Source organism: Cololabis saira, chromosome 12, assembly GCF_033807715.1.
Source record: "Cololabis saira isolate AMF1-May2022 chromosome 12, fColSai1.1, whole genome shotgun sequence".
Taxonomy (NCBI): domain Eukaryota; kingdom Metazoa; phylum Chordata; class Actinopteri; order Beloniformes; family Belonidae; genus Cololabis; species Cololabis saira.
The window spans coordinates 19,019,153-19,041,548 of record NC_084598.1 but is presented as its reverse complement, the minus strand read 5'-3'; the positions used below and the strand labels follow the sequence as shown (position 1 = coordinate 19,041,548).

The 22,396-nt window shown below is 43.2% G+C and overlaps 1 protein-coding gene across 1 annotated transcript in view; it reads left to right on the top strand.

Moving 5' to 3' along the window:
* Positions 1-22,396, top strand: part of plxnd1 (plexin D1) — a 71,391-nt gene that overhangs the window by 21,819 nt on the left and 27,176 nt on the right. Inside the window, exons 8-18 of the mRNA XM_061735861.1 lie at positions 4,110-4,209; positions 5,385-5,483; positions 7,194-7,283; positions 7,549-7,657; positions 9,067-9,224; positions 12,477-12,622; positions 18,357-18,462; positions 19,788-19,927; positions 20,365-20,544; positions 20,772-20,856; positions 20,943-21,212. Coding sequence (XP_061591845.1) covers positions 4,110-4,209; positions 5,385-5,483; positions 7,194-7,283; positions 7,549-7,657; positions 9,067-9,224; positions 12,477-12,622; positions 18,357-18,462; positions 19,788-19,927; positions 20,365-20,544; positions 20,772-20,856; positions 20,943-21,212 — 1,483 coding nt within the window. The remainder of the gene's footprint in view (positions 1-4,109; positions 4,210-5,384; positions 5,484-7,193; positions 7,284-7,548; positions 7,658-9,066; positions 9,225-12,476; positions 12,623-18,356; positions 18,463-19,787; positions 19,928-20,364; positions 20,545-20,771; positions 20,857-20,942; positions 21,213-22,396) is intronic.

The following is a 22,396-nucleotide window of genomic DNA, read 5'->3' as shown; positions in this document are numbered from 1 at the left end:
TTTAGAAAACCCTAAACACCGAGCCTGAGCAAAGAAATATCCTCCCTTACACGTAAAGGCATTTCAGAAGTGCACACACAGCTGGATGGTGAAATCACAGCAAAGCTGTGCTGCTGTGTTTGTCTTCTCTGTGTCCCCAGTCTCCTCATCAAATGTTTTCCACTTCTTTCTATTTAGGTCTCAGTGTGTAAACACAACCAGCACATCCTACTGGAGCACGTATGGTGTGTTTAGCCTGCTCAAGGTTTCTCAGTGCAGGATCAAACGTGGGATTAATATGCTGTAGACGTTAAGCCAAAGGAAATTAGACATATACGTGTGGCAGATTCTGTTTGTTTCTGTGAAGGACTGCCACTTGTATGGCCTGGTCACAAAGAGGGTTTTCTCATATCTGGATGCAATCCAGCTGGCTTCCTCCTGCATGTTGGACCATGTCGGAGGGTCTGTTTTATCTGATGGGTACTGCTTCAGTTTAGAGCGCCATCATTGTGTGTGTGCGTGTGTCTGTGTGTGTGTGTGTGTGTGTGTATGTGTGTGTGTGCGTGCGTGTCTGTTTTGCTGAGATCAAAAAGCATTTTAGTTTCTCCCTTTTGTTCCTTTTTCAAAGCACTTTCGAGGTGTGAACACAACAGCTGCAGGTACATGTGTGCAAGGCTGCATGCAATATGCGCGCATGGCCTCCGTTCTGGGCGAGGTCCAGAAGTGTGAAATTAGATGGCGCTTTATCGAAGGTGATAATGAGCTAAGAGCCGTTCTCACAAGATGAGCACCGCAAAAGTGAGGAACTGCTATATTCTATCTGATCTGAGTCATTACATCTTTTTTTCCCTTCTTTTAAAAAAAAGTAGAGTCTTGTTAACCACATATCCACGGCCAGGAAGTTTTGTTTTGTCCTTGCGTAAAAATAAAAAGGACATGTTTTTTTTTATGCTAATGTCTGAGCATTTGGACAAACCTCCAAACTTGCCATTTTTCTTTTTCCCTCAATCAACTGGATGATTTCTTTTCCAGTAATGTAATAGAATTATCTAATGCGTGGACATACACAAGCACAGACAGTGAAGAAAAGAAAACATGCTTCTCTACAGGCACATCTGCCAAACTCGTAACATCATCTTGAGTCAATAATCTCAATATCTCTGCACTCAACTGCAACGGGCCCCAGAATCTGATACACTTCATAAAAAAGCTCCAGTTAAAGCAACAGGCACATTTTTCAGATGGGATTCTGCATTTTGTTATAATTAAAGACCTTTAAGTTCATTAAATCAGGATGATTATGCGAATCTGATGCCAAAAATGGTTTATTTAGGAACAATTCTGCTCTCACACACAGAGGAAGCTGCACATACCACCAGGGTGTCGTGGATTTCACTCGTTACCCACATGTGTTTAGGTCTACATGGTCATGACATGGCAGGTGTGCAGACATGTCAACAGAACCATGCGTATAATACGTTACACAGAACCATCTGGGAAGGTACTGATAGAAAGTGTATGAAAAGATCCTTTAACAAAAAAATACTTTTCAGGTGATGTGGGGTTTTTGCATGAGCAATGTTTCTGTTACTGTGTATTAACTGCAAATCTCCTCTAGTTGGATCAATGAAGCGCTACCAGGAGAGATAGTTGGTAAATCTAATGATTTCTGGAGGATGACCAGCAAAAAACACAGGAAAAAGTATTTCCCATTGTGTAAAGTGCCTTTTGTGCCTACTTTTGCTTTTTATTTATTTAATTATTTCCCCTTTCGAACCAGAAATACTCTTCGGTTTTTAAATGAACTGGTTCTGTATCAGCATCTATTCAAGGCTCTTTAGGAGCTGATGTTTTATTTCAGCTACAAACACATGCTATAGTACCACATCAAAAATAGTCATTATGTTGAATATAAGCACAATTTACATAGATTTTTCATTTCATTTAAACAGCATTCACAGTCAAAAGCTGTCATTAGATTTTTTGTCACACTTATAGAATCAGCTATATCAACTTCACAACGTGAGTGCATCTTTTACTGGGTTTTGTTGTTGAGACACAAGAGGTTTTACTGTAACATTTCAGATGACAAAAAAAAACGTAAAGCATCCTGTCATAAATATTGCAGTTGGCAGTTGTTATAATATATGAAAGTATGGTTACCTGCGGTAACGGAGACAGTCGAAGACTTACAGCAAATCTGCTGAAGTAATTTATGTTTATCTGCAAAGTGGGAATATGCTCTTAAAACAAAAAAGACAGGTGGAGGCGAAAGAACCAGAGAGAACCAGTTTAATTTTAGCGCTGGTCCTTATCTCACTGAAAGGTTAGTACCGGGTCACAGACAAAGTGTAACACTTTGTGTCGCATGTTAAACACGATGGACAAATGATGAGCTTGGCTTCCAGGCCTCCAGCAGTCTGACTCGTGATGCCCTGGCCTGATTACTGATTAACTTTTGTAACGTTTCAGATGTCTTGGCTCAAACCAGCACTAAACGTTCCAGATATTGGAACTGGGAACAGAATCATTTGGTGTCTGCTGATTCACTTTTGAGCATTGGCCTGCGGTTGGTGTTTGTGCTGCATGTGGATTTTATTAAACCATCTACATCTAATAAATCAGAATTCATATGTTAAAAATGAGCCACAATGAGAGAATAATTGCATTTACTGATGTGTGGGTCACAGTAGTTGGTAGCTGGTAGTTTGTATGTTTTTACATTCATGCCCTGACTTAGTCGTCTGTGTTTTAGACCGTGTGTGTTTGAGTGAGTAATGAGTTTCAGCAAGTCTCTTTCAACACATCCAAAGTGGCCACTGGGCAAAAAAGCATTAACGATAACCAGACGAAAGCATTCCACTCTCACCATTCAGTCCAGCAGGACAAACAGCTAACTCACCCTCTCACTCCTGTGTCTCTCACTTTCTCAAATACACCCTCTTGTTGTTGAGTTTTATTTGGTCTTTATCACGTTTTTGTTTCTCTTTCCTCGTCTGTCTCTGTCGTTTAACTCCACCCACTCAGCACTACATGTGTTGTCCCCCCCCTCCTGAAACCGATCCTGACTCCTGAACATATTTCTCTTTGACAGAGATGTGATTGAGGATGTGTGTTTAACCGCTGTGTCCACTCAGAGGCCCTGAGAGAGCCGGCCCGGCTGCATATTTACTGTGTGTGTGTGCGTGAATGGTCATTATGACTAGGGGTGGGCCCTTGCTGTCAGTGTTCAATCAAGCAGAGAGAGTGTGTGTGTTGGTGAGCACTGTGAGCTGTGTGTGTGTGTGTAGGGGGGGTACAGTAGGTGTTTTAGCAGGACAAAAAGGGAATCAGGAAAAAAAAACAAAGCTTCTTCGGCAGATAAGAGCCTTGAGGGGTCTGTCTGCTTCTAATCAGGACACACAGATGCCTCAATTACATGTCTGTATCCTCCTTCTACACCCGTCTCACTCCGTCTAATCTAGAGACCCTCTTGGATTTCTGCTGTCCTATCACTAGAGGCACTATCATTCCTAGCGTGGGACATCTGTCACTTCCCAGAGGCAGTATAATGATGCACACTCTACTCCTACTTACAACACTTTTTTATTTACGTAGTTTAATTGAAAGACCTTTTTGTATATTTGCAAACACTGCTCCGTATCTTATCATCTCACCTTCATAAAGGCTGCCCCTCTTTAACTTGTCTGCTTGCGTGCAGCGAACATATTAACTATAAGAGATTAACAACTTGCCGCTGCACCTTATTGACGCACTATCTTCATGTCGGCATTCTCACAGATATTAGTACAAGAGACGGCATGCGGACGCATGCATCATCATTTAACAGACGGAGAGTTTGTTCTCAGCAGATTTGGCCCACTTTGGCCTCTCTGTGCTGTAACTGTGGAATGAATGCGTCTGCTACTGTGACTAATCATTACTTCCTTTTATTAAAGCTTTACTTTGATGCCTGTAATCAGTTCATTCTCTTAGTTTGTGTGGCACTAAAAACGAGTCAGAGCGCTTCACATACTCAGCTGTTGCACAGGAGCAAAACAAAGTAGAGCGACTGAAGCCACATTTGACAATGTTCAATCCTTGTTTCTTAGCCGGCCTCTTCTATGTGTGTGTGTCTCCATGTTTGTCAGATGTGTGAGCTGCCTGAGCACCAAGTGGAAGTGTTACTGGGACCAAGAGAACCACCAATGTGTCTCAAGTAAAGATGATTCAACGCACAACCTGCTGGAGGTGAGAAATTCTCTTTCCAATCTATGAAGCAGGCAGATACCTGGAGGAGGTCACAGCATTAATATTCTCCTTGTCAAAGCCTCAGACTTGATCTGGCCTTTGCTGCCCAAAAAAGTGTTGTATAACAGTCTGAGTCCAGACTGGTTGGGCAAGAGCAATCATGTGGTGATTCACGATGAGGTTACAGCGTGAGCGTCTCAACTACAGTATGTAGAAATGCTGTAAACTCTCAGGAGGTTCTGCTTTTACAGACTCATAACAGGGTAATGCGACCTTTTAAAAGCACCTCTGGCTGCCTCTGAAGATTTATTTTTGTTTCTTTTCAGTAGGTGCCTGCAAAAATGTGTTCTCTAGCTACATTTTAAACAATGCAGTCGTTTGAGAGGGAAAGTACTCTTTAAAAAAGCAAACTTATCACGTAGTTGAACATGAGATGGGCCAAAAATAGTGTAGGCTCATTAAAAACAATTACCAGCATCTTTTGGATATTTTCCTGGCAAAATCAATTAGTGTGCCAGTGAATTATTTGTGTCCCATTTGGAGTTTTACTGCACAGCCAGATCATCTGGCCGCTGTGGTCCAGCAGATTTCCCCCCTCAGGGCTGGTTCCACTGGTCCCAGACAGGAGGCCAGGCGGTTCCCAGTGCTCCAGTCAGCTGCTGGTCCACTCATCCTGCTCTACTGCCTAAGTGTTTTATTGCCATGATTGTTTATTGATCGTTTTTATAGCACAAGGCGGCTTGTTAAAGACTAAAGTAAATGCATCAGCCTTTCTATTATAAATTCAAAGATACAGGAGAACAAACACGTAAAAGCACAGCAGAGTCTGGATTTCTAAGCTGCTGTGTGGTGTTTGAAATTTAGTTCATTTTTTATTTATTTGGGGAAAAAAAAATATTTCTACAATGTAGGTCATGAGGACATTATGAATGGAATGGTTCCTGCTCCCCTGGGTTCCTGGCAGGGTCCGGTGGGTCTGTTTTTCTAATCGCTCATCGTCTTTCTATTTGAAGCCATTGTTGTTTTCCTCAGAGCATGACTTCACCCTCCCCATTTCCTCCTCGTGTGGATAAACAGGACAGGTATTTTGGGTTGCGGATATGTGCAGGGGAGTTATTGTTTTCTTATCTCCTATATGTCACTTCCTGCCCCCTACCTCCCACCTCTCAACGCAGAGTCCGGCTTCCTGTCCCAGACTGGTTCCCTCACAGGTTCTTCCATCACCATCAGGACTGGCCCAAGACTTTAACCTGTCCCTCATCAACATCCCGGAGGTATGATAGACAGCCTCCAGCTACAGCGCTGGGTTTGGACCTTCTCCAAAATGCATGTTGTGAAAATGATTGGAATAAAACAGAAGCATATGGTGTGTTTGCTTCAAGCTGAGCCAAACACAGATGGACGTTTGTGTGATGTGATTTGGGTCAATGGATGAGTAAAACCTGAGTTTTGGGATTTCTTTTTTTTGGGAGATGAAGATGAAGAATGAGCCAATATCTTTATGCTTCTCTGGCTTTCCACGCAGCTGTTTGGGCACACTGTGTCTTTGATATGTAAGTACGACAAGCTTAGTTGCGTCTTCATCAGCACTCAAGTGTGCAGTTAGTCTGAGGCAGCAGACATGGCGGGGGCTTTATTTTGCCTCTGTTCGTTTTTAATTCGGCCAGCCTTCCCAGATCAGTTGTTCAAACTCCCTTTCTCATCCTTAATCCACACGGAGTGAGTCAGAGGCGGATCCTGCTCCACTGATAAGGAAGCAACAGGGATCTGCTCAAAATTCCAGCTCTGACTAGTTGCCAGGCGTGGTCAGTCACACGCCTAACCTCGGCTGGCCTCTCAAGCCCTCTCTTGGTGTGTTGCTATGGTGACAGACACTGATTCACACACATACCTCCTCAGGACAGCCTGGATGTCATCGGCTGCTCATACTACCCCTTAATGTGAAAGTTTATACAAACTGACATTGTTTGAATAATGTCTCCCTTTTGGCAACGAGCTGACTGACTCGGAAATGCACTGTCAGTCAATTTTGGCCCCTCTGAAAAACATCACTATCACTGCTGGAATTTCTTGAAAAATTTGGGGTTTTGTTCCCACGGTTTTGCTAAATAGGGAGGAGCTTTAGTAAAACGGTCTCAACAAAATGTTCAAAATGCTCACCGGATTGCTTTTATGCGTTTCCTCAAAATGCACATACTTTTTGAAGTTAATATAGGAACTAAGACCCTGCCAGTTGCCAGAGAAAAACCTACTTTCTCTGGTGTCAGAAAGCACAATGGAATAAAGTCCTGGAGGGGCCGATCAAAGTAGACCAATTTAAGCTGGATGGATTCACAGACAAATGACTTCTTCCACTTTAAGCACTTATCCTCCAGCGCTCTTAGCTATCCTGGCTACTTTAAGGTCTTAACATCACAGTCTTGTCTCAGTAAAGGAGGACACTTGTTTTGCTAAGAATAAATTCACACTTGTTCTGATTCCCAGCTGAATTACCAAGGTGTGGGAGTCCAGATGTTTATGAATATGAATTTTGAGTGTCTTTTCCTGGCAGGCACAATTATTCTGGGTTATTTCAACTTCCTGCTTCTTTTTCAGAGTTAACAATTGTTACCAGACAATTTGTATTGAGCATTAATTCACAGAGGTTCAAAAGGCAACTAAAGACATTTTTATTTGTGCAGGCGTTTGCCTAATTGTCTTGGGACTGTTATGATTGTAAATGTGTTGTCTTGGCCTTTTAATCTTAAATTTGTTTGTATCTCTTAACTGTGTTTTTATTTTTATTGTGAAGCGCTCTGTGACCATGGTCTGTGAAGGGCGCTGTATAAATAAAGTTTACTTACTTACTTACTTACAGAAATTGACTCCATTTCTCCAGCTTTGAGCACTTTGTTGGAGATAATCTCATTCTGAGAGCAGCACAGATGAACTTTTTTCTTGGTGTCATTGCGTAAATTCTGTATTGTTGTCTAAAATAACAACAGAGGGAGACGCTGGAGTGTGACTTTGGGACAGAGGAGCGGTACGAGGCCACATGGCTGAACGACTCGACCGTCAAGTGCAGCGGGGTGACGGTAAGTACAGGCAGTGACCGACCACAAGTGACTCAATTTGTCACAACTACTGTGTATTTACCGCTTCACTCAGCTCATTATTGTTAGGTTCGGGCCTTATTTAAAATTTGTTTTTGAAGTAATTATTTAAAATTCTTGTTTATGAGTTGTCTCCAAACCCATTATTATCTAGAATTACACATACAGTAATACAGAGTCAGTGACGCTGTGGAGGTGCCCAGCACGACGTGTTTCACTGATAGCATCTACCTCTGTGTGTATTTAGCTGTTCACTGATCAGAGGAGTCACGTCTACCACCTCAACCTGAGGAGGACAAGATACTTCAGCAGTTACGGGAAGGATATGTTCATCGACAGCCCGCAGCCCATGAATGGTAAGCTGTAGAACCCATGATTAAGGAGACACAAAATGTAAAAAGAAACATGAAAATACAGGTCCTAACCATGCTGCAAAACTTTGTCTCAGCCTTCTTTACCTATGTCGTGTAATTAGACCACTTTCACAACAAGAAAAGAAATCTGACCTTGTTGCTCCTGAATACGTTTCACCTGTGCACAGATGTTTTCTGATGGATTTGATTGAAGCTGTGAAACAATAAAGAAACACTTGGACTGCCTTTCACTTGCAATGAAAGCAGTTTGTACATTACAACACATAATTTACCAACAACCAGTAATTTCGTATGATGTTATAGTCCGCTAACGCCTAATTACACATAATAATTACAGAACCCAGGGAGATGCAGTGTAAGGTGTTATCACTGCCTTTTACATGCAACGTCTGAATCTATTGTTGCAAATACAGTTTTAGCTCCATGACAACCGATATGTGATGAGAAAGTGGCGTGCTTTGTTGAATTTGGCATGATGTCCATAGCGCAGCTACAAGCCGAGTCTTTGTCTGCCCCTCTCCCAGATGTGCTGTTCTCCGTCCATGTGTCTACCATGTGAACAACAGCCCTGGGCCGCTGCCAGGCGTTCTGTTTAACAGACAGGACAGTGGCTTCACAACATGCACAGTCATCACATTTTAAAATGGCATGCACTTTATCATATGCATGCAGGCACAAACCAACTGTGATATGCACTCGGTCCCTGCACAGATGCACGTGCAGTCACACAAACGGGACCTCTCACTGGGAGGCATTTTGGAACGTGAACATTATCATCTGTTTTTCCCTGGCTTTGTTTTCATCCACCCCAACACCTCTCTTTTTTTCCTGGGTTGCGTTCACAGCTGTGAATATACAAAAATGCTAACGCCGTACAATTAAAGAATTCACTCCATTTGGTTCATATGAGCTATATACAAAACTATATCAAGGAGTGTACCTGAAGCTAAGCAGTTATGGCTCAGTAATGGGTTAATAGTGCTGGAAGAATTACCCCCCATTTACACAAGCAAGGAGATCACTGTTCACAGCAGCGCTGTGAAAATACCCATACATATACGACAAGTAAAATAAATAATTAGTTAAATCTGTGGGTGAAATAAGTAAAATGATCTGTCAGTAAATATTTGCTGGTACATTATCCGTTTTGATAATAGAACTTGAAAATCAAATTAAAGAAAACTTTTGAACATGCATTTGTGAAATATTCCCTTTAAAAGTCATCTCAGCTGTCAAATAAACGTGGACTGTAAAGAATACAGTGGTATAAAATGGAGCTGAAATAGAAGACGTTTACATTTGACCTGAGCACTCCCGAGAATGTCTCCAGTAATAATCCACCTCTCTTACAATGACCTCGTGTCTCCGTCCCATCTCCAACCTCCCTCCAGTGGAGGTGTACAACTGTGGAGCGGGAAGCTCGGACTGTTCCCAATGCTGGGGCCGTGAGGATCAGCGACACCTCTGTGGCTGGTGCGAAAACAGCTGCACGCCAAGGGATGACTGTCTGGCCAACAAGGATCAGTGTCCGGCTCCTGAGATCCACAAGGTAAGATGACTGTGGACTACAATAGCTTTCATTCATCCTCCTCCACTCCCACGTCCATTGTGCAGTCTCCTGCTCAGCTTTCATACAGGCAATCATGAGGTCACACACATACACAGTGGGCTACCCCCATGACTTGTCTGTCCAATGTCATCTTCTGAAGGGTTATTTGAATGGAGTCTTAGTAAAGCTTTTCACTTCGTAATAATACAAACACTCACTTTGCCACAGCCTCCTAAGACGCAGCTAAGAGCTTCTGCAGTCGCTCAGAGGGCCGTGGGAACACCTTCTGGCCTGTGTAACAACATAAGTGTGCAGACTGTGTGGATCGGGATATAACTGTGATATTTGTGCAGTCCTTTATCTAGAAAACCACGAAAGCTAAAAGAAAGAGACTTGGGGGATTTTAGACTTCTAGCCACAAGAAGAGCAAACCCACACTGGTAAAAGGAATAAAGAGGTGTGTATTGAGCACAGAATCTAAATGTGGTCATGTCATCATGATTACTCACAAAATCTACCGTCAAACGGTTTTAAAGAGTTCATTTTCATTATCACATTGATTTGATGCTGTAATAAGAATGTGTTTAATCGTACCACAAGCATTTTTTCGTCATCTTATATCAGAGCAGCCGCAGTAGGCGGTCATGGGAAGCACGGCTCACATGAGACCCAGTCGGCCTGAACTTCCTGTAGATAAAACCTGCTCGGCCCGGGAGAATAAGCAAGCAGAACAAAGCCAGCAGACACACACTCACACTCACATACACACATGTTAGCCCACAATCTGTCACACAAATGGACCATATTGAAGCATTCGCGATTATCCTGCAGTCCTTTGTAGCTGTCAGCACACTGTGACTAACAGGATGCTCGGCGAGAGTCAAACTCATGTGGACTTCTAACGTGCCGGAAGTTAGCTGGGCAGAGATGTCGCGCGAGTGGGTAGACCCATTGTTGCAACAGTTTCTCACACAGATGCAGACACGCTCCCAGTGGCTCTGGCAGGGGAGAGGCTTGCAGCGAGAGGATACCGGGGCTGTGGTTCAGTGGGGTGTGTGATGCAATGCTTTGGCTGCTGTGTTTTCCCAGAGAATCCACAGGGGTTAGCGCTGAAGTACTCCAGCTTACTGGGAAAAAAAAAGAAAAAAAAAGAAAAAAAAGCTCCACTCTTCCCAAACCTTCACACTCCTACCACAGCAGCTCTTTGTTTTATAGTCCTAGGGAAGTGCTGCTGCTACAGTAATGAAACATGTTTGTCTTCAGCGTGCTGCGTCACATGCAATCTCTGTTACAGGATACACGTGACAAAATATCAATATTATAAATAGAGGATTTCATTATTCACTAAACTTTACCACAAATCCCCTAATTGTGAAAAATGATATCTGTTTGATGCTTGAGAGGCAAACAAAGGAGACATTTATTATCGCAGCAGGCTCTTTGTTTCCATGTAATGTGTAGGTTGGGCCACCGCTGTAAGAGAAAACACACATGGTATCCAAAACAGGAACTGCCAAACACAGTTTATACAAAACATGAAAAGAAAAGGAACAGAGTGTCTTGGCTGAGACCTGAATACTTTGGGAGAGAGGATGGAGAGCATGTTGGATAGAGAAAAGGGTGGAGACAGGCGCAGTGTAGTGAGGAGCTTTTTTCCTGTTTTTGTCTTCACGTCTTCCTTGATTAGTGTGATGCAGAAGAGCTGGACTGAACAGAGGAAGATGAAAGCTTCGACCACAGAACAATGTTTTCAGGAAACAAGGGGAAAAAACGGCATATGGCTTTTATAATCCTTTATAATATTTACATTTATACTATATTTGGTCCATATTTGGATGAGGAATAATGTAGTTGTGGTACGTGTTGAGTTGCTCCGGCTGAAACAAACACCCAGCGGTGTCCCTGGAGGCCCGGCTGAGTTTGTGCTGTAAATCAAGACTTGAACACATGACTTGTAAGTGGTGTAAATGAACAGCATGCGAGCTGATGTTTATGTCAATGCCCGATGGCACCGGAGAGAAAACACCTGGTGTCATAAAACACACTGCGCTAATAAAAAGCTGCATTTTCTGTGCAAGTCTGAAATGCTCCAGTGGATGCTCACACATACCGCACATTGTAGTGAAATTTAACGGCAAAAATATAAGAACAATTTCCTGAGAAGTAAATCTCACAAAGTACAGTGGTTTTCACAATTTCCTCATTTCTTTCACAGTGTTGAAAGGAATGTATTGTCGCTTCTCCCCCTGACCACATCCCCTTTTGAAAAATATGATTCATTTGTCACAAGAACAGTCTTATGAGATTCAGCATAAATCTGAATGCAGAGCCAAACCTTGTCCTCTCACCTAGACCAAACAGAAGCACTGTTTTCATTCTTCAGCTCAGTTCCCGATAGAGCCGGAGCCGGGCTAATAACACAGAGGGGTCACTGTGACCTCAGCTCAGCCTGGAGGTTATTCGCAGATTCGTGCACGCCGCTGATGCCGCTATGTTACCGTGGCTAGATGATGGAAGATTTTCTTGTGTCTCGGCTCTGGAGATGCTATCTTTAGAGTTGTTTTGCTGTGATTGAAGAGGTGCTGGTCCTCTCCCTTCTTTCTGTGGCCTCTGAATGGAAACTTAAGGGACCAAAGGATAGGGCTGAAATGATGCGTGAGAGTATGCCTCGGAAACAGCAGCAGTAATAGGACTAAGGAATTTGACGGCGCCGGCGCAGGAAAAACAGATGAAAGGGAAAAGCACTGTGCATTAATTCCCCTGTTGAGGCTTTGCTCTCTCACCGCCGTCATCGGCATTCGCTCTCCTCTCGACACTCAGTTCTCTAAATTGCCTCCCCACTCATCCACCTTTTCTGCTGTGCTCTCCACCTCTCCTCTCCAGGCCTCACTTTCTCACTCTGTCTGTCTCTTGTGGGATGTGAAGGGGGCTCTTAGGCTGCTCTTTATTTGCATGTGCTGTAGAGGATTAGGGGCTGAAGAGTCTCAGACTGGCACCGTTAAGAGTCTGCTTTGTGAGAGTATACACCTAAACCGTGTGTCTATTCAATAAGATACTTATCTCTGTGTGCGCCACACTTCACGTCAAAATCAGGAACTGCATCTCTATTCTTCTAATTTCTGCCGTATTAATTATCACCCATCATTAGCTGAGCATTTTCAGGGATGTAATCCACTTATGCGATTTAATTATTGTGCATATTACAGCATTTTCACTGGCTTTACTTTCTCTCCATTGTATTACTTTGTTCAGATCTCCCCCCTGAGGGGTCCCGTTGAAGGGGGAACACTGCTGACCGTACAGGGCAAGAACCTGGGCCGGAGGGCTGACGCGGTCAGGGTATTTATAGGCGATGTGCCATGTGATCTGCTGCCTGAACGCTATACTGTCTCTGTAGAGTAAGTATTACAACATACAACTCTCTATTGATTCATTCATTCACAGTGCACTGCATGTCAGCCTTCCCTGTGCGTGTTTGCTCAAACACAGCAATGTTAGGAGACAATGTTCCCCTTTAATACTAAAACCATGTACTTTAGTTACTTATATTATCTAAACCATCTGTATTGCCATGTAGTGTACTGGAAACAAGTCCTCGACTTGTACCTCCTAGGCGAGTTTTATTTAAAGATCTGTTAAGATATGCAGCATCCTTTGCAGCAGGAACTTGTGAGGATAGGTGACAATTACCTGGAGTCTTGGTGACAGACAGGCTCTCAGGCAGGTGAGTGCTCAGGTGGATGGCAAGCAGAAATAGACACACACACACACACACACACACACACACACACTGGATACAATTAAAAAACGTTTGTCACAGTTTTCTTTTTTCTTTTTATATATATATATATATATATATATATATATATATATATATATATATATATATATATATATATATATATATATATATATATAATCTCACTGAAGACCCTTAAATCAGAGCTGGACATTTTTAAGTGAAAGCAGGACACAAACGCTCCCACACTGGAATGTATATTTTCAGATGGGAAAACAAAATCACAACAAACAAAATAAAAAAAACAGTTTTTGCATTTTAGGAGCTGCTAAAAATGTTTAATATCTGGAAAGAAAAAAGTCCTTGAGGTGTGGCGTTAGTGACTTTTCCTCTTCTCTGGCTGTTTAAGGCTATGTTAGCTGCTACTGTAACACAGCCACATACTTCACCAAACTGCAAGAAGTCAACTTTAATTAGAAAAAAGGAGCAAAGTGCATGTGGTATAAAACACTGCATGTCTTCTGCTGCAAATGCAACATTTGGAGTTGATTTCTAAATCTGCAAAGCTCCGGCAAGTGACTGGTTTCATATAAAAAGGTGCAAGTCATGTAAATGTAAATGTAAATGTAAGCAAAATAAATAAAATAGCAAAGTTTATGGTTCTGAGCCTAACCATAAGATAGACCTCATCTAAATAAGACCAATGGCCATTAAGCCATTAAGGGCTTGGTCTCAGACAGTATATAAAGCAAGTGTAACAGTGATTGTGATGTTACCCACTTGCCTGGGGAACCTCATTCTGAAACTTTGAGTTCAGCATTTAATTTTTGTTGGTATTATATTTGTTTTTTGTCATACATGTTGATTTCCTTCAGATTTCTGGATCAATACTGATGCTTGCGCAGCAGCAACCTATCAAAGAGGAGGCACACCTAAAACATACCCTGTTTTATCGCCCATTTTGACTCCAAATAGGAGCCTAATCAAGATGAAGCGTTACTAAAGTGGATGCTAAATGAGTTCAGACTGTAAACAGAGTTTACAGACATAACACATCAGATGGGACGGCTGCCAACTTCCTTATAATTCTCTGAGTTGTACACATGCATACTAATTTCAGCATCTTATTTACATCCAGCGTGTGCAAAGCAAAGCAGAAATGTACAAAAAAGCAGAAACACTCTATGTACATATATGTACTTTATATATAGTGTATAAAATAACAGATAAAATGGTGTTAGATTAAACCAATTAGCATGCTGAGAATATCCGCCCGTAATTCCACGTTGAACATCCAGTAAAGCCACTTACATGTGTTCTAACACCCTATTCTGTCTGCAGAAAAAAAGAAAAAAAGCTAGCACTCATAATTATTTATGGTCCCATCCTTCATCGTGTGATAAAAGCATGCACAGTTAAACTGAGTGTTTTAAGGAGTGTAATACAATTATGTAAAAAATGTGATTTTCACCTTTGTGTGTGTCATTTTCATGTTCGCCCCACTCAAGCGTGGGTTTTCTTAAGCTTCCTCCTGTGGTGTAGAAACAACCATGACAGGTTGACGGGTGGTTAGAGTGGTCGGTGTGAGTGTGAGATTACATGCCTGTTACTTTTGTTCCTCTTCGTGTTGTCCTGTGATGGACTGGTGACTTGTCTGAGCTGCATACCGCGTCTTTCCCGAAAAGTACTGTAATAAGCCTCGCCCCCTGTAAAACTGAAAAAGAAAGAGGTGGTAGAACATATAAATTCATGGCTGGCATCTGAAACGTAGAAGTGCGTTCATACCTTTGCACTTAAAAGCACAGTTGCTAAATGGAAATTGCGGTACATCATAGAGTGCATTTACAGGTCGGTATCCGAGTTTGAGGCCGTTTACATGGTGAAAGTTGTGTCAGGAAGGGCGATGCAGCGTAAAACCTACGCCAGATCAATAAGCAGAGCACAACGGTCGGCTGTAGCAGCCCCTACAAAGGGAAAATGGCGTATGGAGTTTGTGGGAAGAGCAGAAAACACCTGTTACTTTCAACATCGTCAATACAATTCATCCATGAGACTCAGTTTGTAATCGCTATATTTGTAATTAGAGAACAGCAACACATTTGCTGATAATCCTTTCACAAATATCTGCCTGACATGGGTCATGTGTGGTTTAGTTCTGATGTATTCATGTGGCTAATTTTCCCAAATATCATTATGCAGCACACTTCTAATATTAAATGACTGTCACTTTCATCCCCTAGCTCAGGGACCATCGCACCGTCACCATGGAGACAGCAGGGCTTCATTTTGACACAGGCGTTACAGAACTCGGTAGAAGTCAGAAACTCTACAATTACATCCATATCTGTAATGTTCCTTGAATGGAGCTGTTTATCTGGTCTCGCTCCACTGAAGCTGATCATTGTTTCAGAACCAGCTCCAGGATGACCTGTGGGCCTCACCTGTCACTCCACCAGCCTGACGTATTCCTCTTAACAACACATGTCAAAAACAGCAAATCATGTTTCACTCCAGGGATGATCTCATCTCATGTCGCCATTCCTCATTGGCTCCCGGAGCTGACTGCTATGACAGCAGAGCACTTCCTCACTTCTGCTCGCGGCACTGACGAATCCTAACGCCTCGTGAACTCAGCGACATACTTCTGTCGTCGTTCGAGCAAACAGGGATTGATTACATTGAATTTTGTCCCATCATTCAAGCTCAAACTGAACCTTAACATGATCTGACTTTAATTTAAGCATAATTTAAGCATGGTTTTATTACAACAATAAACTTTGGAGCGTCTCGAAGCAGGGGAGACTATTTAAATTAACTGTACCACCTGCCTCCATTCAGAAGATTTTAAAACCAGACTGCTTCTTATGGAAATAAGACTCACTAAGTGCTCATCGGCATACACAAACCTGTGCATGTGACCTCATTTAGCAGGACTGTTGAGGCAGGTGCCCACTCATATATCGAAAGGTGAAAGTTCACATCTGGGTGCCAAAGGGAAAATTTGCAGCACTTGAGAGGCTGTGCTTCCCTCACTCAGCGCTGACATGTTAATTAATAGCACAGTCACCCTGGGCGCATCTCATTTACTGGAGTGCTGCTCTGAAAATTCAGCTCAATCCTCCGCACTGCCCTCCCTGTCATTTCCACGTGAACCTTAAGTGGCCCTTGGCCTGTCCGTTTAGCAAGACCCCAAACACTTGCATCCAGACCCATGCAGACCCAATAGTTGATGATCCTCATCAGCCACTCCAGAGAACGCTGAAAGGCAATTCAGCACTTGCCCAGATATTGCCCTCTGAAACCCCGTAATATCTTTGCGGCAGGACTGGATTGTGGAGCCGGGATCTGGGATTCAGACCCGAACTGCATCGACATTACTCACTCCACTCACGCACACAAAGATATATGCGGGTCTTGCAACCTCTTGCAAAAGTCCTTTTTTTTTCATGTTTTTGTATCTGATCACATGCTGTTGGAGGATGTCAGGCATGTAAAAATGTGGGAGTATTGCAACATGGAATGTGCACAAGGGGCTGCCCGGCCCTTTCACCGTTGCACCTCAGCTACTCCAGTAGTGTCAATACCCCCAAAAACAGTATCAACAGGAGCGAAACGTTAAATGCTTCATAACAGAGAGGAATCACATTTAGCACACACTTATATAATAGAATAATTACGATTCTTTTTTCGGGTTCATCTAATTGATATTGATTTAAATAAGCCATCAGGGGTTATTTGCTGTTATGTACTCGGTTAAGCTATTAATTGCTTGAGGAACTACTTAAGCAATATGATTAATAAAGTGATTTTTTTTTCACTGTTTTCGATTTATAAGGTAATTATAATTTGGCTTTGGACTGTTGGTCACACCGCCAAACTGAGATGCATGAAGATGGACAGCTGTTAGACATTTTTCATATTTTCTGGCATTTAATTAGATATGTTAAATATTTCCAGGATAGATGATATCATCATTATTGTTCATCACGCTCTAATTCATTGGTGCCATCGTGAAAGCGGTTCTACGCTGAGTTTCTGTTAGCAGAAAAGGTTCTAGATAGTCTTGACCTGACACACGCTGCGTGAGTTAAAATGCTTCTGGCTGACTTCATCGCAGCCTCTATCCGTTCCTATTCTTTAAAACATTAATGATCTGGTGTTTGAATAATTTTGGGCTTTATGTGTCAACAACAGACAATCATATGATGCATGTTTTTCCTCTCGTTTTGAGCCTGAAGTACGCCTACATGTTTCAGGCTGATTCACGCTCCACTTATTTCCCTCAAGCTTGGACCTGTGAATAGTCATGCTTAATTTTATTTGTACTCTAAATTGAAGCTTGAGAAATGATGCATTACCCGCAGAAGAGTGTGCCCTCTGTGAGGTACCTTGAAGAAGTTTAATTTGAGGTTAATGACATTCTTTAATTGATACTCCTGTCATTAACAAAGCATTACCGCAGACCTGCTATCAACAGATGGCAGCCTTTGCAGGTTATTGAGTATTTTCACCAGCTTCTTGAATATTTGAACAAAATTCCTACTCTAATTGGGTTCATTAAATGCTGCGTTGGTTCAGGCTTGGATAAAATTAACATAGAGCATTTTTCAGTGTGATTTGGATAAAGTTTTATATTTAAAACCACACCTTTTTTTTTCTCCAGCTTTAGCCCTGACAGTTTGACCCCGGTCAAGCTCAGATTTGTCCGGCTCAGCCTCATCTAGCCGTACATCCTGCCAGGTCCTCCTACATGAAACACAGCTCTTCCACTTATGTAAATTCCCCACAATTCTTCTGTCAATCATCCAATCACTGCCTGAGAAATGTATAACCACTGTAGCAGCAGGCACCTGACTAAATAAACCGACAGGCTGTCAAGCTGAAAGGGGATCATGTGAGACGATAAAGGTTGTATCCCACCCCCAGTATGTTTATCCCGGCGAGGTCCCGGAGCAGTAGGTGCCTGTTCCTCTGTGCACAGCCATGTCATTAATACGAGACGTCCCTGGTGAGAGCGCTCTGGTGGCACAGGGTTTAATCACAGCCAGGAGGCGAGAGAACAAACCTCAGCCACCTCGGTGGTGAGACACATCTGGTCTGAGGAGCTTTGAACTTTACATGTGCTAATATCGGATATCTCAAGGCTTTATTTGATTCACAATGCAAATGCAACAGGGATTGATGAATTAGCTCATAACTACCATTCTCCAAGATTAATTATGTGTCTTTGTTTAGCAGCGATGATCAAATTTCCTTCACTTGCAATTTGAGTCCAGCAAAATCTTTTTCTGTTTAAATTGGTTTATTAAATCAATATTATGTGTGGGGGGTGTGAGTGTTCCCCATGTTGTGCTTTCATTAAATGGTCTCTCATGGTGCCCTGTCGTCCCCAGGCTTGTGTGTCGCACTGGGAGGCCTGAACATGACAGAACGGATATTGTCCTTGTGGATGTGGATCAGAGCGGCAGGGGGAGGTCGAAAGAGAGCTTCTCGTACTTGGTGAGCTCCCCAGCCTTCGACCCTCCTGCTGATCTGCTAATTTTTTACTTTCTGTTGTATCTCCGTCTTCCTCCACATTCTTCTTCTCTGCTCTTTTCCCTTTGTTCCCCACTGGGAAAGCCTTCCCCAGAGTGTCAGCTGAGTGTTAACAGATGCGTTTTATGATTCTGAGGAATACTAGTGTGGGAATCTTCAAACGTCCATCTGAGCTCAGCTTAGCACCATTGTCCTTCAGCTCTCCCTGCCAGCAAAAACAAATATGTAGATTGTTGGAATGTCCCTTTGCTCTGAATTTATCTCCAGTTGAGGCGAGCTAGCCAGTATTGTGGTAATTAACCTCAGCCCACATAGTCTCTCATTGGAATAAGAATATTTCACTCATGGAAATACCCATGTAAACCCTTTGTTTCTCTTTCCTCATAGACAAAGGGTGTTTCATAATTCAGCGCTGGAACAATCTATCATTTCAGCAGCTTTTAGGGGCAGCTCTGTCTGTGACTCACCCCACAGAGAAACAACCTCGATGTTGAAACCCCCACTGGAACAGTATATAAAGATGAAGAAAATCTACACCAGCAAACATAACACTGGACTGTTGTGGAAACTCCTGTTGCGCCTCCTTGTGCATCTCTCAGATGCCGGGTGTAGGCAGGGCTAAGGGCTAAGGGGAAGATGTAGGAGAAAAGAAAAATAGTTTTGGGGGCAGGATATGTGTCTCTACTACATCTCCTTCCTCAAACCTTTTGACGGAAACATCTGTCTCCTCACGCCTACTGAGGCACCAACACACAATGGGTCTGCCTGGTCCCTGCACGCTGAGGAAGTGAATCCTGTCAGGGAGGATAAGAGGCTTCCCTGGAGGCGAGGTTCATGGTGGGGATAGAAAGTTAAAAAGAGGAAGAATGCTGATGCTGGTAGCTGCAGAGATGGACAGGGATGTTCAACTTTGCCCAAGGATTTTTGTGCACGTGTGTGTTCGGCCGTGTGTGTACGCAGGTTGTCAGGTTGTGCATGCATGAACATTACTGTGTATAGCTGTTGGCTCCAACTCCACTGTAACATACTGCAGCGTGGGCTGTCTTCACTTCTCTTCACTCATTCACCCTAATAGCCAGCAGACGTCTTAGCCAATCTGTAAAGACTGGACATCTTAACATCAGAGGATGAGAAAAGATTTGATTTAGCATCAAGAAAAAGCATTACAGAGCCCAAACGCAGCTTGACTTGGCTCATCATTTTTAATGACAATAAAGTTGTCTGATATGTGGAGTTAATTCTGATGCCTTCTTTGTCCTGCGCTGTGTGTGTCACTTTTTGAACTGCAGGTCCCAAAGCTTCTCAGTCTCCAGCCAAATAGAGGCTCCCGTGCTGGAGGAACCAGAGTGGCCATCTGGGGGGAACATCTGGACATTGGCTCTCAGGTTAAAGTCAAGGTCAACAACACGCTGGAATGCAGAATCACAGAGTGAGTACAACTTGTTTTAAAGGTTTTGTAGCTGGAGTTCGTAAGTCTTCGAGATTTGCCCTGGATTTGCCTCAAGTGGCAAATCTCTGTGACTTTGAATGCTGCCCATTAAAATTACAAAACATCCGCACTGTTTCATTTGCTTTCCTCATATTAATAGCTTTCATTTTACATGGTGAAAGCAAATGCATGAACTGAAGATTAAATATTCAGGCTGTATGGCTGTGCAGGCCTGCATAACTTGCTTACATGATTAAATTCAGCAGTTCTACTTGTTGCCATAGTGTACCAAAATAGCCCTGTGGCTTCTGTGAAAATCTGCCAAGCCACTATAAATACAAGTTTTATTGTAATTAGAAACACTTCTGGGATTAAACATTCGTAGGCATCAAGAGTTGTGTGGGTACGAGGTTTATCTCCTTTTTTTTTTTTTCCAGGAAAACAGATCAAACGATTGAATGCATCATGCCTCCAGTCATGCAGGCAAACACAGAGTCAGTGACAGTTTGTGTGGAGTTTGAGGACCATCCCTGTCAAGACACGGAGCTCAGCGACATGTACACCTATGAGAAGAACCCCACTATCAGCTCCATCCACCCGAAAAAGAGCTTTCTCAGGTGGGTAGACTGTCACACGCACCACAAGCATTAAACCCAACATTTCACCACAGTTGCCCCCTTATTCCCAGTCAGGCGTCAGAACTATGATGTTGCTGTTCATCCTGTTTCGCTCTAAGTGATACGGAGTGTGTGTGACAGAGCGGTCGCGCATTGTTGACATTTGTGTATTTTCCGTTCTGTTTTTCATGGTTTTAATCTCATCTTGTAATGTCTGCGTGTCACAGTGGTGGCAGGACCATCACTGTAACGGGCCAAGGGTTTGACCTGGTGCAGAGAGCCGTCATGGACGTGGTGGCAGTGGAACGAACGGTGAGTGATCAACCTAACCGAGTTCCCTTTTTAACAAAAGTGACTTAAAAAGTATCAAACTACCTTTTACACCACTCTTTTTGCAGAACTGTGCAGTGGTCTCTGCCTCCACAATCAGCTGTCCATCTCCAGCTTCCAGCCAGTCCCTGGAGTTCTCCGTGAAGTTCTTCCTGGATGGAGTCCTCTACACAGGAGACAGCCCTGCCTTCTCTGATTACACGCCGGAGGAAGACGACGGGGAACCTCATAAAGGCCACTTCCTGTTGGAGTATGTGGAGGACCCTCAGTTCTTCACGGCTAACAAAGAGAAGCTGATCAAACACCATTCAGGAGAGCCGCTGACGCTCATCATCAATGTGAGTGCTGTCATGAGGATGCTCAGGTTTCTGCAGCATTCACCTCTATTTCAATTGTTCGTTTACTTTCAATGAGACGTATCATCAATGTTCGGCAGTTTGAAATTGTACCAACTAAGTATAACAAGTGAATTACATTTTAAAAGCATGGCTTAAATCTGAAGCTCCTTGAATTATTGAGGGAATATGGGTCAGTTGGCAGCAATGCTGTGTGGTGGTTTGCACTGTTACCTTACAGCTAGAATGTTCCAGGTTGAAATCAATGCTCTTCCCCTGCCCGCACGTACACATACACGTGTGTACGCGGTGGTTTCCCCCCACAGTCGTAAAACATGCATACTAGGTTGATTTGTGGTTCTAAATTGACCGTAGGTGTGAGTGTGATTGTGCCTGGTTGTTTGTCTCATTTGTCTGGGAACTAGTCCAAGGTGTACCACAGCTCTCGCCTCGTTGACAGCTGGAAAGGGCTTCTCGCAGACCTCCACCCCCACCCACTTGCTGACACAAAATGGATAGCCTTACAGAATAAAGCGATCCAGTAGTTGATGAAAATCAGTGAAGGGAATGACAAGCAGGCCGGCTGGGATCGTTATTCCTGCTGCTCTGCCGCAAGTATGACTACACGTGTACGTCAAATAACTTACGTTTATCTTTCTTCCTTTAAAAATATAGTAAATTTGATTTAAGATAACAATACTATAAGGATTGAATCAATCGTTTCAGTCAGAGCCTTGAACAACTGCTGCTAATTTTCACCTTGTTTTGTTGTGTTTTCCGGCTCCGTAAGCATCGCTGCCAACGACCTGGCTGTCCTGACAGCTCGCAGCAGCAAACCGAGCGTGTCTTTCTTCATAATCACATAAACCAGAGGCACATTAAACAAAACAAAGAGCCGGTCCTCTTGAACGTGTTGACTTCTGTTGGGGGGGGTGTGTGCGTGTGAAGTGGGGGGTGATGCAGTTGCAGCACAGCAGGAGGTCCTGTGCTCCTGTGTTCTGGCTGATCTAAGCACCTGTCTGCATGAATCCATCACCCTGAAGGGCTGCCGGCTGTGACACCATGCCACATGCATATGCGAGCAGCATAGACGGGGAGGTCCGCACATGATGCCACTTCCTCTTTGTGTTTGTGCGTGCTGGGAGGAGGCCCCTGCAGGAACTGCTGCTTCAGCCTGTCTGCACTGG